The sequence below is a fragment of the Salmo salar genome, chromosome 09 (assembly GCF_965601325.2).
Source record: "Salmo salar chromosome 09, fSalSal1, whole genome shotgun sequence".
Classification (NCBI taxonomy): Eukaryota; Metazoa; Chordata; class Actinopteri; order Salmoniformes; family Salmonidae; genus Salmo; species Salmo salar.
In genome coordinates, this window is record NC_138299.1 from 19,604,321 (window position 1) to 19,616,640 (window position 12,320).

The 12,320-nt window shown below is 45.5% G+C and overlaps 1 protein-coding gene across 2 annotated transcripts in view; it reads right to left on the reverse strand.

Moving 5' to 3' along the window:
• LOC106610878 (TOG array regulator of axonemal microtubules protein 1) overlaps positions 1-12,320 on the reverse strand; it is a 41,025-nt gene that overhangs the window by 15,870 nt on the left and 12,835 nt on the right. The window contains exon 2 of one of the 2 annotated variants that reach the window (XM_014210526.3): positions 11,583-11,649. In XM_014210526.3, coding sequence (XP_014066001.3) covers positions 11,583-11,649 — 67 coding nt within the window. Of the gene's footprint in view, positions 1-8,170; positions 8,418-11,582; positions 11,650-12,320 lie in introns of those variants that run through there. The other variant, XM_082955645.1, reaches the window with a different exon arrangement.

Sequence of the window (12,320 nt, forward strand, 5' to 3'; positions counted from 1 at the left end):
TCAATTCAAATTCCCAATGCACCTGATACAATTGTAGTCTTCACTTACAGGATTACATTCAGCATTGTGTCAAGATTACATATGTGTACCGGTAGTCAAGGCAGTGGAGGTAGGGATAAACTATATCAGAGCAGTACGTATTATGTCCAAATGAACCAATCATGCATTCCATACCCCTAAAGTGGCTTCTATCTTATTCTCATTTCACAGGTTCCCTCACTGTAAGGTATCTTGATAAAAGTTGCACACCAAGATACTAGCAATTTAATACCTAATATCTAATATCGCTAGCATCCCTGATGAGAAGAGACCATGTTCAGGACACAGTATCTGCTGTATTATCTCAGTTGGCTTCCCTACCTAGTCTGGTCCTTTCCTTCCTTTGAGAGTTTTTCTCCTGACCACTCTTCCAGAGTGGGCCAAGTCAACAGCGGGCTAGTTGACTGCAATGGGAAGGAAGCCTCTGACAGGTTGGTGGACGTGACCACAAAACCAACTGTGACTGCAAAGTGTAGGAACTTTAATAAATCATTGTAGCCAACTCTATTGCTTTCATCCACTTTACTGGCCTTCCTCCCTCACAATTAATACCTCATATATTCTCCTTTGTTTACAGAGAACAGAAAATGTATGTATTTGATCACATTGGGTCCATACTCGCGAACATTAGAAAACGTTTACATTTAACCAGGACCTCGGTCTGAAAATGCGCGTCAGCCTGTTACAACAGTCGACGTAGTTGCATGTGATTGACCTCTACTTTGTAGCTGATCCCATCATATAGCAGAGGGCTACCGTGTGCCAGGTTTACCTCACCATATAGCATAGGGCTACCGTGTGCCAGGTTTACCTCACCATATAGCATAGGGCTACCGTGTGCCAGGTTTACCTCACCATATAGCATAGGGCTAACGTGTGCCAGGTTTACCTCACCATATAGCATAGGGCTAACGTGTGCCAGGTTTACCTCACCAGCTGACAGTGATTATTCCCTGTAGTAAATTCTGCATCAGCCCATCAAACATTTTAGACATTACATCCACCAACCAATTGCATTTCTTAAAAGTCCAATGCAGCTGTTTCTATCTCAATATTACACTGAACAAAAATGAAACACAATATGCAACAATTTCAAAGATTTTACTGAGTTACAGTTCATATAAGAAATTCAGTCCATTAAAATAAATTCATTAGGCCTTAATCTATAGATTTCACATGACTGGGAATACATATATGCATCTGTTGGTCACAGATACCTTAAAAAAAAAAGAAAGAAAACGTAGGACCAGTCAGTATCTGGTGTGACCACCATTTGCCTCATGCAGCGCAACACATCTCCTTCGCGTAGAGTTGAACAGGATGTTGATTGTGGCCTGAGGAATGTTGTCCCACTACTCTTCAATGGCTGTGCAAAGTTGCTGGATATTGGTGGAAACTGGAACACTGTCGTACACATTGATCCAGAGCATCCCAAACATGCTCAATGGGTGACATGTCTGGTTGGTACGCAGGCAATGGAATTGTGTGCAGATCCTTGCAAGATGAGGCTGTGCATTATCATGTTGAAACATGAGGTGATGGCGGCGGATGAAAACAAGACAATGGGCCTCAGGAACTCATCACGGTATCTCTGTGCATTCAAACTGGCATCGATAAAATGCAATTGTGTTCATTGTCCGTAGCTTATTCCTGCCCATATCATAACCCCACCGCCACCATGATTTGATTTGATGGGGCACTCTGTTCACAACATTGACATCAGCAAACAACTCGCCCGCATCTGCTGGTACAGTTGAAACTGGGATTCATTCAACAGCACACTTCTCCAGCGTGCTAGTGGCCATCGAAGGAGAGCATTTCCCCACTGAAGTCGGTTACGATGCCTAACTGCAGTCAGGTCAAGACCCTGGTGAGGACAAAGAGCACGCAAATGAGCTCACGTGAGACGGTTTCTGACAGTTTGTGCATAAATTCTTCGGTTGTCTGTGTGCCTGGTCTCAGACGATCCCGCAGGTGGAGAAGCCGGATGTGGAGGTCCTGGGCTGGCGTGGATACACCTGGTCTGCGGTTGCGGGGCCGGTTGGAATCTAAAACGACGTTGCAGGCGGCTTATGGTTGAGAAATGAACATTTATTTCTCTGGCAATAGCTCTGGTGGACGTTCCTGTAGTCAGCAAGCATGCCAATTGCATGTTCTCTCAAAACTTGAGACATCTAGGCCTCCCGAGTGGCGCAGTGGTCTAAGGCACTGCATTGCCACTAGAGATCCTGGTTCGAGTCCAGGTTCTGTCGAAAGCCGGAAGACCCATGGGGCGGCGCAAAATTGGCCCAGCGTCGTTAAGGGAGGGTTTGGGCGGCAAGGAAGTTCTTGTCCCAATGAGGACTAGAGACTTCTATGGCGGGCCGGGTGCAATGCACGCTGACACGGTCGCCAGTTGTACGGTGTTTCCTCCGACACATTGGTGCGGCTGGCTTCCGGGTTAAGCGAGCGTTGTGTCAAGAAGCAGAGCGGCTTGGCTGGGCTGTGTTTCAGAGGACGCATGGTTCTTGACCTTCGCCTCTCCCGAGTCTGTATGGGAGTTGCAGCGATGGGACAAGACTAATTACCAATTGGATACAATGAAATTGGGGTAAAAAAAACTTGACATCTGTGGCATCGTGCTGTGTGACAAAACTGCACATTTTAGAGTCGCCTTTTATTGTTCCCAGCACAAGGTGCACCTGTGTAATGATCATGCCGTTTAATCAGCTTCTTGATATGCCACACCTGTCAGGTGGATGGATTATCTTGGCAAAGGAGAAATGCTCACTAACAGGGATGTAAACAAATTTGTGCACAAAATTTGGGAGAAATACGTTTTTTTTTGTGAGTATGGAACATTTCGGGGATCTTATATTTCACCTCATGAAACATGGGACCAACACTTTACATGTTGCATTTATATTTTTGTTCAGTGTAAATCATTTCTGGGTAACAATTTAGTTTGTACCTTACTCTGTTTTCCATCACAATTGTAAAAAAATAAACAAAAATAGGTTCTTAGCAAAGAGCAAATTCTCAGGCAATAATTTTCTAGGACTGGCAGACTGGTCTGAGTGGGGAGGGGAAAACTGAAAACGAGCTGTTATTGGCAGAGAAGTTTGGAACTCTTTCTATTGGTCTATTAACTAATTTACCACATGGTATGTCACCAGGCAGGCAAAAACTCCACCCCACCAACTCTAACTGTTATTTCCCAGTTCATGATTCCAAGATGGGCGTAACATTGCATGTCCTGTCTATGTCCGTGTTTGGTGTTTTCCCTGTGCAGTTTTGCTTTGTTGATCTAGTCTATATCTGTGTCTTATTTACAATTGTTGTTTTGAGCCTACCCTTTGAAGCCCAACTCTACTTCTAGGCTATATTAATATGCAAATGTTTTATGCAGGCCCTGGAAAGGGGTGTGTGCTAGTGGGTCTGGGCAGGTGTCATGTAGTTGAGGTTTGCATGGTGTTGTCATTTGTATGTTCTGAATTGTTTATAAAAGATCAAATTAAATAAAAAATTATAATAACATGCAAAGATTAACAAACAATATAGCTCTCCGCCCATCTTCCCTACCTTGGCTCACTTGCCTCCCTTGCCAGCCTGCAGTAGATCTGCTCTTATGGGTCCGAGTTTCCCTGTTTTCTCCGGACTGATCACCAGTGACCATCGTGGATTCTTCGCTGCTTCTCCGCTGAGCCCTCGCCTATCCAGGCCTTCAGTGTCTCCCAGAGCTTTCCCCGCTGACTCGCCGCGGCCCAGCTGTACTGTTCTTCTTCTTCTATGTTTCTCAGATTGTCTCCTTGTTGATACACCGGAGCGCTACGAGCCTTTCTCAACCCTGAGCCCCAGGCTTGGATCCCTTCGCAGCGGGGCTACATCTCATACCCTCCATCTACAGCAGATCACTAGGAGTGCTAGCAATGCGCATCGGTGCCCGTATTTGGAACGGTGGCATTGTACCATCTCTGCAATGAGGTGTCATTTATGGCTTTTCCTCTTGTTTTTTTGTAACGTCTGTTAATGCCACATTGCATCCCGTCCCGCTCCTCGGGCCAGTCCCTCTCCCTCCCCAGGGTGAAACATCGACGCGTCTCCCCACCTCATCTAGGATGTTATTTCATTCATGGTTACTCTAGGGACTGTCTGTTTGGGATATTCTCTATGTTACCCCGATGTCTGCTTGTACGCTAATGAAACAGATTGGCCAAACGCTTCCCATTAAGTCTATCATGAATTACCTCTCATGCGCACGGCAGCCTGAGAGCGCCGATAACAGTCATGGTCTTACCATATTATTGTTGATGGTTTCTGGTAATGTACATTCAAACCCTGACCCTGGCAATTCCTCTGTTAACAACTCTGTCATGCCTGATGCTAATAGCGTGACCTTTGAAGACTTCTGTAACCGCAAAAGCCTCGGATTTATGCATATGAACATCCGGAGTCTCCTCCCCAAACTTGATGAGCTGAAAACATTAGTGCACACGACCACCCCTAACGTTCTGGCCATCTCCGAATCACGGCACAGGAAATCTGTTACAAACTCTGTTTTCATTCCTGGCTATAATATCTTCTGGCAGGACAGGTCCTCCAAGGGAGGAGGGGTTGCCATCTATTGTGAGGAGAGTCTGCAGTGCTCTGTCATTCTATAGAAGTCTGTGCCCAAACAGTTTGAGCTGCTGCTGTTAAACATCAAACTCTCAAAGTACCTCTCTCTCACTGTTGCTGTCTGTTCAAATCAAATTGCATTGGTCGCATACACATGTTTAGCAGATGTTATTACGGGTGTAGTGAAATGCTTGTAAAAAATAAAATGGTCATTCTTCCAAATTTCAACGATTTAATAGTGCCTGAATGCTCACTCAAAAGTCTGTGTTATCTCGAACCGTCTCTGTGACAAGCTGCCCCTGCTGGGATCTCTCCCCTACGGATCTTTATCTAAGCGCATAGCCTATACTTTTGTTGTGACTTTGTGGCTACAGTTCAGAAGCACAAGTAGGCTACTCTATTATACCAAAAAAAGGGAGATGGCCAGTGTTTCCCCACTACAAACAAACGTCTGCCACTGTCTGCCACTGACAGCTGGGTGTTTCAGTATCTGAGAGAATGAAAACGAGGAGATTAGTAGATTGACTTCCCTGATGAGGCAATCTGGGAGTAAGCCCATTGTAGAGAGGGGTTCTCCCAAGCAACATAGAAGGAGAAAATGTTTTAGATTATCACTGTCATCAAGGAGCAGGATCCCTGTAACATGAGATGATTGTCTTCTCCAACCACTCACATCTGTTGTCTAGCCTACATGGTCTCATAGCAACCAAGGTGGATAAACTCCCCTTTTCTGTCTAATGTGGATCATGCAATAGATGTTCATCAAACCCTCTATCAACGTACAGTACGCCGACATTTTCCAAAACTGACCTCAACTTGAAATTCATGAGAATACAGCTCTGAGATGACAAACTCACATATTGCAATGTCACGGGGGGGAAAAATAATAGTTACACATCGCAATATTATATCGATATTAGACTCCAAGTATCAAGCATCCAAGATTTGTAGAATAATCATAAAACTGAGCAGGTGAGGTTGGAAACCCAAAAGGGCTTCAAATATAAGTACAAAAAAAGGTTACACCAGTTAAACAGAGCAGACTAATTATAAATGTACATGATATACTCAGTATACAAGAAAAAACATGTTTGATTATGTGTATGTGTGAGTAAGAGAGTTAAGCTACATGATAGAGAATTGACTATGTGAGGTGCAGCAGTGGGGAGGGTGAAGGTTATCGCTGTGTGTTGTATGCATGGATTTGGGAATTAACCTGGAAGAATCTATTGAAGGGATTAGGTAGGCTGTCTGGGAGGTTTGTGTATTTGTAGATAAAGGTGCATTGTTTCTTGTATATTAATGTTGTAGATAGACAATATAGTGAGTTTCTTAATCAGATTCTTGCGTGATAAAATCATCAAAAATAAATGGGAAGTACGGTAGCAGACAAAGCAGCAAGGACATGGATATAGATATAGATATAGATCAGGAATAACAAAGGTCCAGGGATCGAACCCTGTGCTTGTGTTCCTAGCTCCAACAGTGCAGTAGTATCTAACAATTCACAACAATACACACAAATCTAAAAATAAAATAATGGAATTAAGGAATATATAAATTAGGACGAGCAATGTCAGAGAGGCATTGGACTAGAATACAGTAGCTACACATAAAATGAGTAAAACAGTAAGTAAACATTATTAAAGTGTCTATGTACATAGGGTAGCAGCCTCTAAGGTGCAGGGTTGAGAAACCGGATGGTAGCCGGCTAGTGACAGTGACTAAGTTCAGGGCAGGGTACTGGGTGGAGGCCGGCTAGTGACAGTGACTAAGTTCAGGGCAGGGTACTGGGTGGAGGCCGGCTAGTGACAGTGACTAAGTTCAGGGCAGGGTACTGGGTGGAGGCCGGCTAGTGACAGTGACTAAGTTCAGGGCAGGGTACTGGGTGGAGGCCGGCTAGTGACAGTGACTAAGTTCAGGGCAAGGTACTGGGTGGAGGCCGGCTAGTGACAGTGACTAAGTTCAGGGCAGGGTACTGGGTGGAGGCCGGCTAGTGACAGTGACTAAGTTCAGGGCAGGGTACTGGGTGGAGGCCGGCTAGTGACAGTGACTAAGTTCAGGGCAGGGTACTGGGTGGAGGCCGGCTAGTGACAGTGACTAAGTTCAGGGCAGGGTACTGGGTGGAGACCGGCTAGTGACAGTGACTAAGTTCAGGGCAGGGTACTGGGTGGAGGCCGGCTAGTGACAGTGACTAAGTTCAGGGCAGGGTACTGGGTGGAGACCGGCTAGTGACAGTGACTAAGTTCAGGGCAGGGTACTGGGTGGAGGCCGGCTAGTGACAGTGACTAAGTTCAGGGCAGGGTACTGGGTGGAGGCCGGCTAGTGACAGTGACTAAGTTCAGGGCAGGGTACTGGGTGGAGGCCGGCTAGTGACAGTGACTAAGTTCAGGGCAGGGTACTGGGTGGAGGCCGGCTAGTGACAGTGACTAAGTTCAGGGCAGGGTACTGGGTGGAGGCCGGCTAGTGACAGCTATTTAGAAGTCTGTTCCCGCCTGTGCTCAGACTGCTCTAAGTGAACTGATTGCCCGTTATACCTCCTCAGAGTTTGTGTTATTAGGTGACCTCCCAACTCTGTACAACTCCAGCTGTAAGCTTTAAACCTCCCCCAGATTGTACAGCTCCTCCCAGCAGATACAAGCCCAAGTCTACAGATAATGGCACACTCATAGATGTTATTCTCACTAATATGCCTGCTAAGTACACCTCTGCAGTTTTCTGCCAAGGCCATAGTGACTACTGTTGTATTGTCCACAACAGTACCAATGTTAAACGCCCCCTCTCTGATTATTGTCAAACATCTGTTAAAGCACTTTAATGGGCAGGCCTTGATACATGACCTGGTATCTGTACACAGGCCCAGAACGGACCTTATCCCTTGTGTTGAGGACACTTGGTGCCATTTTAAAAACCTCTTCCTCACAGTCCTTAATAAATATGCTCCTCTTAAGAAGGTATGAACCAAAAATTGCTACAGCTTCTGGTTTAGCGCTGAACTGTCTGAGTTGATCCAGTGAAAACACCTGCTCTGGCATAAAGCAAAGACCTCCACGGACCCTTCTGACTCGCAGCTCTTTAGGGAAGCAAGGAACAAGAGCACTCAATCAATCAGGAAAGCAAAAGCAGGATATTACAAAAAAAAACTATTAGTTGCCTGTGGTTCTGACCCTAAGAAGTTCTGGAACACTGAAAACCATGGAGAATGAAAATTCAACCTCTCAGCTGCCTTCTGCACTCAACTTTGAGAACACTATCACCTCTGATAAAGTCAGAAGGGTTGAGAGTTTCAACAAGCACTTTGGCAGGGTTCACCTCAGATTTTAACCATGCTTGCTGTGAGCCATGCTTCCCCCCAGTAGAGTTCTCCCTCAGAGCACCCCCCGTTTCTCCTTCCAGCCAGTACAGAACATCGAGGTCCTAAAGGAGTTGAGTAATCTGGAACCTAATACAATTAGCTGGGCTCAATGATCTGGACCCCTTCTTTCTGAAGCTGAAGCATCATCTCAGCCCCCATCACTTGCCTCTTCAACCTCACCTTACAAACATCTGAAGTCCCACAGAATTGGAAAGCTGCTGCCGTCATACCACTCTTCAAAGGGGGCAACAAGCTAGACCCCAACTGTTACAGACCAATCTCCATCTTGCATTGCCTTTCTAGAGTTTTCGAAAGTCTGGTCAACAAACAGTTAACCCGCCACCTTGACTCCCACAGTGTTCTTTCATCAATGCAGTCTGGCTTCAGAACTGTCCGTGGGTGTACCTCTGCAACACTGAAGGTTCTAAACAACATATCTGCTTTTGACAACAAGCAGTATTGTGCGTCTGCTTTTATTGATCTGGCTAAAGCCTTTGATTTTGTTAACCACTGTATCCTGCTCAATAGACTCATCGACCTAGTGTTCTCAGAGAACTGTCTAGCCTGGTTTGAAAACGATTTTTCTGTCTGTGTACAATGTGTGAAATCCAAAGGCCTACAGTCCAAACCACTGGCTGTATCTATGGGAGTTCAACAAGGATTGATTCTTGGGCCGACCTTATCCCTGAGTAGATTAACAATGTTGCGCATGCTGGTGGTGACTCCCCCATCCACCTTTATGCCGATGACACTATCTTGTACACAACTGGCCCCTCCTTGAACACCGTGCTGACCACCCTACAACATAGCTTTAACAACATCCAGCATGCCTTCTCTGACCTTCACCTATTCCTCAATATCCCAAAAACTAAATGTATGCTCTTCAACCGGAACCTACCTTAACGTGCCTGTCCTCCTAACAATTTCACCCTGAATGGGTCAGAGCTAGAGTATGTTGACACCTATAAATATCTTGGTATATGGCTGGACTGCTCACTCTCATTCCATACCCACATCCCCCACCTTCAGTCTAAAGTTAAATCCAGAATTGGTTTCCTGTACCGCAACAAAACATCCTTCACCCACTCTGCCAAGCACACTCTTGTATAAATGACCATAATGTCAATCCTGGACTATTGCGACGTAGTTTTACAGGCTTGCCTCCAAAACCTCCTTCAATAAACTAGACGTATTTTTACCAAACTGCCATCTGCTTTGTTACCAGTGCCCCCTTCAACACTCATTACCATGACCTTTACACCCTGGTCAACTGGCCCTCGTTACATACACAACGGCAGACCCACTAGTACCACCCCTTTAGCTCACTCAACATCTCCACTACTAATAGCAACTTTCGCTCTGGTAGATACACTATATATTCAAAAGTATGTGGACACCCCTTCAAATTAGTGGATTCGGCAATTTAAGCCATACCCATTGCTGACAGGTGTATAAAATCGAGCACACAGCCATGCAATCTCTATAGACAAACATTGGCAGTAGAACGGCCTTACTGAAGAGCTGAGTGGCTCAACATGGCACCGTCATAGGATGCCACCTTCCCAACAAGTCAGTTCGTCAAATTTCTGCCCTGCTAGAGCTGCCCCGGTCAACTGTAAGTGCGCTTATTGTGAAGTGGAAATGTCTAGGAACAACAACGGCTCAGCCACAAAGTGGTAGGCCACACAAGCTCACAGAACGGGACCACCAAGTGCTGAAGTGCGTAAGAATTGTCTGTCCTCAGGTGCAAAACTCACTACCGGGTTCCAAACTGCCTCTGGAAGCAACGTCAGCACAAGAACTGTTCGTCGGGAGCTTCATGAAATGGGTTTCCATGGCCGAGACCTCACACAAGTCTAAGATCACCATGCACAATGCCAAGCGTCAGCTGGAGTGGTGTAAAGCTTGCCGGTATTGGTGAATCACTCGTCACCATCTGGCAGTCCAACGGACAGATCTGGGTTTGGCGGATGCCATGAGAATAGTGCCAAAAGTAAAGTTTGGTGGAGGAGGAATAATGGTCTGGGGCTGTTTTTCATGGTTCGGGCTAGGCCCCATAGTTCCAGTGAAGGGAAATCTTAATGCTACAGCATACAATGACATTCTAGACTATTCTGTGCTTCCAACTTTGTGGTAATAGTTTGGGGAAGGCCCTTTCCTGTTTCAGCATGGCAATGTCCCCATGCACAAAGCGAAGTCCATACAGAAATGGTTTGTCAAAATGCGCTGAATTAATTGAGGAACATGACAACACTCTGAATTTATGAACAATTCACAATAATGTCACTGGCGATCAAAGATATTTACTCTATCATTATTAAATATCAGTGTCATTTGCACATGCAGCCAAGCCGACAAGGTGGCGCAGCGACCCTCCTATTTGGGGAGAATCCTGGCATTGACCATATCTTGGTTCTTGGTTTAAATGCTTTGAATGGGTACTTCCGGTTCTTCAAGCATTTCCCGGGACCCTGGGATAAATATGAATTATTCCCGCTATTGAAACTTGGAAGATGTTTGGGAAAATATTCATCCCTAGCCTGCACGTATATGGAAGAGAAAGGTTAGCACAAGACTAAATCTGACACATTATCTGATGGGAACACACATTTCCCCCCTACATTTTCCTACTAGCATTGACTTTGCTGATAGCTACTTTATTAAGGAAAAATGTACTTACTATGACTGAAATATGTGGTTGTCCCTCCTAGCTATCTTAAGATGAATGCACTAACTAAGTCGCTCTGAATAACACAGTCTGCTAAATTACTGAAATGTAAATGTGGGAACAGCTAACACATAGTTGCACGTGATCAAACCCTATGTCAGGAATTGGAATTGGCACATTTTGAGGTCCAGGTTAAACAAACATTTTCTAATGTTTGTAAGTTCGGCCCCATTGCTTTCCTAATAAGAACCAGATCAAGGTTTAGTAATAACCAAATGCATTCTCAACAGCTCCTTCTCAAAGCCAGCCTCCACGGCTCATATTAAGTGTCTACTTATTGAACGCCTACGAACGACATTGACACTAAACAGCAGGAACATGAAGAGGAGTGACTGACTCCTACATCAACCATGTTTAGAGAATTCACCACCCCCTCACATCAAGGACACCTCCATATATTATCACCATACACTACAGAACTCTCTACCTATGCATTCTTGGAGAGAAATCCCTTTTCCCACCGGTTTGAGATAGAGAGAACATTCGTTAGGATTTGAGGGGTAAATTATATTCAAGCATGCTAATGTCCATATTAGGCTTTCTTGGCACTTGTCTTGCATACACACACTCTTTCCAACAAGAACAGCAAAATATAGCCAATTAATCCATGGTATTCTTCAATCATGAATGATTCTTGTTGTGTGTATGGCACTCTTCTGCCAGGTGGCCTAGCAAATCCATCATGTCAGTGCTCTGAGTGACGTGAAATAGTGTGGCTTCTTGACTCGGCGTGATAATCCAATTCAAAGCTGGTTTAATCTAGAGCCAGGCTAACTTCGGCACTGACAGCAACTCAGCTCAACTGCACCTCGTCAGCTTGTGTGGTAGCTCGATGCATGCAAGAGACAGAAAATGGGCACTTACCAAAACTGGGGACATATGTCTCCGGGGTCAGCTTCCGGGAGAGGGACAAGCAGTCTTCACTGATGACCTGAGGAGATGGAATCAGGGGATAACTATGGTGACAATTATGTCACTAAGCCACAAAACTGGGTAAAGTTCACATGTCAAACATAAACGACTATTTGAAAACAGAGAGCCTACCATGGATCAACTGTAATTTCATCCATTGTTATCAACAAAGGGATGTTGCAGCGATTTAGCTCAGACAACAAACTGTCTGCTCTGGGACTCTGTCAGTGTATAAACCCGAACTTCAATGGCGTCTGTCCTACTTCAATGATGTGTACTACTCTCATTAAACTTTTATTATAAAAGGTGTAGCCGGGCCTCCCGAGTGGCGCAGAAGTCTAAGGCACTGCATCGCAGTGCTTGAGGTGTCACTACAGCCCTGGGTTCGATCCCAGACTATGTCACAGCCGGCCGTAACCGGGAGACCCATGAAGTGGCGCACAACTGGCCCAGCCTCATCCAAGTTAGGGGAGGGTTTGACCGGCTGGGATTTCCTTGTTCCATCGCGGTCTAGCGACTCCTTGTGGCGGGCCGGGAGCCTGCAAGAAGACCTCGGTCGCCAGCTGTACAGTGTTTCCTCCAACACATTGGTGCGGCTGGCTTCCGGGTTAAGCGAGCAGTGTGTCAAGAAGCAGTGCGGCTTGGCAGGGTCGTGTTTCGCCTCTCCTGAGTCTATAGTGGAGTTGCAGC